The sequence below is a fragment of the Vombatus ursinus genome, unplaced genomic scaffold (assembly GCF_900497805.2).
Source record: "Vombatus ursinus unplaced genomic scaffold, bare-nosed wombat genome assembly UNPS02011572.1, whole genome shotgun sequence".
Taxonomy (NCBI): Eukaryota; Metazoa; Chordata; class Mammalia; order Diprotodontia; family Vombatidae; genus Vombatus; species Vombatus ursinus.
In genome coordinates this window covers 3,953,190-3,958,050 of record NW_020951350.1, presented here as the reverse complement: position 1 = coordinate 3,958,050, position 4,861 = coordinate 3,953,190, and the positions used below count along the sequence as shown (strand labels likewise).

General features: G+C 57.3%; 1 protein-coding gene across 1 annotated transcript in view; it reads left to right on the top strand.

Moving 5' to 3' along the window:
* Nucleotides 1-2,075: 2,075 nt before the first annotated feature.
* Nucleotides 2,076-4,861, top strand: part of PROB1 (proline rich basic protein 1) — a 6,370-nt gene continuing 3,584 nt past the window's right edge. Inside the window, exon 1 of the mRNA XM_027856557.1 lies at nucleotides 2,076-4,860. Coding sequence (XP_027712358.1) covers nucleotides 2,098-4,860 — 2,763 coding nt within the window. The 5' untranslated portion in view covers nucleotides 2,076-2,097. The remainder of the gene's footprint in view (nucleotide 4,861) is intronic.

Below are 4,861 nucleotides of genomic sequence, written 5' to 3'. Positions count from 1 at the left end.
ACTGGCCAGAGAAGAGATACTAAGATTAAACACTCTCCCACCCTACTTTCTTTCTAGATGGATCTCCGGAGTTGGTAGGATGTAGGGGGCTGAACTGTAGCCTATGCAGAAGTGTTGAGCTCCCAGGATTTGGGGGGTCGGAGGGGGAATTACCTTGTCCGATGGCTGCCCCACCCTTGTTTGGCCCCTCCCTACATAAGCACTCCCAGTTACTCTGGTAACCCTCCCCCACCCCCACCCCAGGGTTAAGTTAACTTGCTTAATTTAGCTTCCAGAGCTGGGGAAGCTTCTAGGCTGGAAAATGATGGGGGAACACTAATTGGGAACTTCCCAATGCAAGGTCTCACGACCCACAGCAATAGAAAGCTCTGTCCTGAAATGGATCTTTATCTGGATTTCAAAATTAATTTCTTATATTATTCATCATCATCTCTTACATATGTTTAATATTTCATTCAAAGTATCTGCACAAACATTATCAAAGGATCTTCAACCCTTAGCATTATGATTATGACTTGCCCAAAGTAATGCCATTAGGTGCAGAATTATTCCTGACCTAGGTGGCCAAGGCCTGGGGTGCATAAAAAAAAATACAAACTATATATAATAGATATCTATCTGTGGATCTGTCCCCTTCCAGGTGCTTAACGTGCAATGGAAATGGTAAATGTGCGTCAGGAGAAAAGTTTGAAATCCTCGGGGCCCCTACTTTCCTATTAAGCAAACCCAGAGAGTAACGGCATATTTAACTCTGATAAATGCAGATTCTGACTTGCAATGAATTTCAGACTGGTTTTGAATGCCACTGCCTTGATCCTCATGCCTCCTCAGCGTTTGTCAATGTCTAAAGCTTCCCCACTTTGCTACACTGTAGCTGGCTGTAGCCGGTCAGAGGAGTCAGGGTCTGGAACACTCAGTACTGAACAGCAAAGGGCCTGCTGATAGGACTTTTAAAGCTTTAGGACAAGAAAGGCAGCATTAGGAGGAATAAAGGGCAATACTCCTTTATTTACTATGTGTGTGTGTGGGGGGGGGAAGACAACGATAAATTCACAACAATTTTTACTCTCAAGAGTGTGCTGGGTTTAAACTTCGTTATATCTGAGTTGTTCCTTAAGAGTCCTCCTCTATAAAAGGAATCGAATTAATTGACCTCCAATGTTCCTTCCAAAAACACTCTCTGAAGTTTGGGACCTTCTTCAGATAGCAAGAGGCTGTGTGGAAGAAATCTGGGGCTATAAAAACACAATTCATGTTCCCAAAACCAAACCAAACCGAAATGCATTCTAGCTCCCCTTCCCCCAATACCTCCACCTCCAAGGTCGATGCAAAGAGGTTAAACTTTTTCTTCGCTTTCCTCTCGACCCCACCCCCACCCCCATTCCAACCTGGCCCAGGAATTCAGCCCAGCTTTGGGAACTTGGGCCCTGGATGGCTGTGGATGTCTTGAGCCACCTATATTTACTTTCTTAAAAGTTCTTTCACAAATGATAACATGAAAAGGAGAGGTCTCACTCTACTCACTCGTTTATGCAGAAATTAAGGAAGCTTTCCTCTACTTAATCTAATAGGATGGAGTGTGCGTTGGTAACTAGCAAGGGAAGGTTGGGGTAGGGGGCGGAGATGCCAGAGACACAAAAGTCCAAGCCTGAAACTCAGAATTTAGAATTGGAAGTGCCCCGGTGCCCCGCAGGTGTTTCAAAGAGACACCTTCAGGGACCCTTTCGCTTTCTGATATCGGTTCCCTTGGGGGGGGATCCCCTGTCTTAGCCTCCAGCTGGGGTGCCCTGCCACAGTTCACCCCCCAGCCGCATTATTATCCCCGGTCTGGTCTCAGCTCCTCCGGGACGGCCAAAGCAGGGAGCAAATGGGCCGGGAGGGGAGGGGAGGGTGGAGGAAGGCACTACTGGCCGTAGCCAGCCGGGGCAGCCGCTGGCTCGGGTTCAGACGCGGCCTCTTTAAGGCGCTGTGACCCGGCCGTGCCGGGACCCCGGGGCGGGGTGTGCGGGCAGGGGACAGAGCGGCCGGAGGCGGCGGCGGAGGCGGCGAATTTCTGCGCGTCCCGAGCCCCGGCCCCAGTCGCAGCCCGCCCGTACCATGCTCTCCATCCTTGTCCCGCCGGCCACGGGCGGCTTCCCCTCGGCCCTTGCGCTGCGCCAGGACTCCTCGGGCTCCTCTGGCTCTTACCACACCGCGCCAGGCTCGCCGGAGCCCCAGGGGCCGCGCCCCGTCCTGGACGGGGCGGACGATGACGGGGGCAGTGGAGTTCCTGGGCGGGGGCAACCGGCAACGTTTGCGGGCCAGAACGCCAGGGTCCCTGGCGGGGGGGCGGGCCAAGCCAGGAGCGGGGGCTCGCAGCTTCGCCTGTCCATCAGCGCCCAGAATAGCCGCCAGGAGCCTGGATCCGGTTTCCCCAAGAGGCCGGGACAGCGCCCGAGCCCTTTCCAGCTCCGCACCCTGCCGTCGGGGGAGATGGAAGTGATCTTTACAACCGGGCCCCTAGGTGGGACTCCCGTTCAGTCCCCCAGCGTCTCGGACGAGGCGGACAGCGAGGTGCAGCAGCTCACCGCGCTCAGCTTGCATGATTTGTCCCGCCCTCAAGGCCCTTACCTCGACGTGCATAGCCCCAGCGCGCAGGCCTCCTCCAGCCCATCCCCAGCTCTCTCTGACAGCAGCAACCAAGCAGACCGCTGGGCCACTTACCTGGACCTGCGTCAGGAGGCTGAATCTTCTGCCTCAAGACTTCCAGAACCCCCCGCCACGTCCGGGAGAACCCAGTTCGAGTGCGTGGAGGTTGCACTTGAAGACCAGGCATCCCCGACTACGCAGAGAACTGTCCCCAAGAGGCAGATAGAGCTGAGGCTGAAGCCGAGCCCTCCGGAGCTGGATTCAGCTGGGACTAATGGGGTCCCCAGGCGCAAACTGTTTCAGCGAACCGGTTCGCTGGACGAGTCTCTGACACGCCTGCAGGCCGCCTCCAACCTCGTGCAAACAGCACTGGCCAGGAAGCTGCAGACCGAGCAGACACTGCGCCCAGAACAGTCAAGCCCAGGGGGCGGAGCTCAGCCCATCCAGACCCCGCCAGGTCCACGGCTCCGTTCCGACTGCGATACCCAGAAGCCGGCGGATTGGCCCCTGGCTTGGCCTGAGGCCCGGGAGAGCGAGGCCCCAACTAGACGTACTATACGAAGCCCTCGAAGAGACTCAAAGGAGCTCAAGCCCAGAGGGACCTCTCAAGCCGGACTTCCCCCAAGAGATACGGCGAAGGAGGCACCCCTGCCCCCAGTCAAGCCTGCGGGATTGCGGGCCCCAGACGGGGTAGTTTCTATTAGAGTACCGAGGCCCTGGCCCAGTCTTCGAGAGCGAGCTATTCGTCGGGACAAACCAGCCCCCGGGACAGAACCACTCGGTCCCGTGAGCTCCAGCATCTTCTTGCTGTCGGGGGAGAAGTCCCAAGAAATTTCTGAGTCTCGGTCCCGCAAAGAATGGGGCCAGCAGCCGAAATCTCTGCCTCCGAGGAGGACTCCAGAGGATCGGGTGATCCAGGAGACTGCCAGTCTGTCTTCCCAGGAGACTTGGGATCCCACCGTTCAGGCGACGCCGATTCTGGCTATGCAGGAGGCTCCCAATGAAGCGCTCCAGGAGGCAACATCTACGCAGTCAACTCAGGATCTAACTGTGAAGGGACCTCAGATTTCACCTACGCTGGAGACTACAGTTCCAGATACTTCGGAGCGCAGAGACGCCCCCGCTCTCTCCGGCAGATCCCGAATGACAATTCCTCGACCTCGGGACGTACGGAAGCTAGTGAAGAACACCTACTCGCTGAGTTTCCCAGCTGCCGCCAGCTCCAGCCTGGGACTGCCTGAGCCTCCTTGCGCTCCCGGGGGCCCCAGCGAGGAGAGCGAGGCTCCGCCGGGACCCCCCGAACCCCCTGCGCCTGTTCACTACACTTCTACTTTCCAGAAGAACTTCCTGCCAGTAGTGACCCATCCCTTTGAAGTCCCAGAGCCGCCGACCACTGGGGGAGTGGGAGTAAGTGACTCCGCTCCCCTTAGCCCCAGCGGGGCCCCTCAGGGCCACCAACCTCCCCAGCCTCAGCGCCAGTCAACGGGCCACGAAGAAGGAGATCCGACCCCGCGGAGGAAAGCAGAGAACAATACAGCCAAGCCTTTTGCTCGTAGCGAGATCCGCCTGCCGGGAGCCCTGTGGTTGTCCAGGAAGCCAGGGGTCAGGGCGCAGCCTGAGTCCAGCACAGAGATCAGCCGTGTTTCCTCAGGGTACAGTCCTCAGACCCAGCGCCTCCTTCCTGAAGGAGAGGTCCAGGCCAATACCCTGGGACCTCCCCCTATCCCCAAGGAACCAAGAGAGAGGCCAGAGGTGGAAACACACTGTCCACCTCAGTGGCCAGGGGCTGGGCAGACACCTAGCTCCTTGACAGGGCCCCCACATCCAAATCTCAGGGGCTCCCTCAACCTGGGGTCCCCACACTCTGACCAGGCCAGTTCCCTGGCCCTACAAGCCCAGAGCCTAGAGCCCGGAGCCAAACCCCAGCCAGGCCTGGCTGGGACCCATCCCTCAGGGAACCAGATTACAGCCAAACCTGCTTCCCTATCCCAGCCCAGGGCAGCTTCCGCACCTCCTATGACCCAGGTCCTTGACAGCCCTTTCCGGGGCCGGGGTAGGGGACTTCGGAACTCTGGAACCACTCCATCAGGGAAGGTTCTGGTAGATCCAGAGAGTGGTCGCTACTATTATGTGGAGACGCCCAAATCTCCTAGGTTAAAGTTGCTCTTTGACCCAGAGAGTGGTCAGTACTTAGAAGTTCTTGTTCCCCCTTCCCCAGCAGGGGCACCCCTCC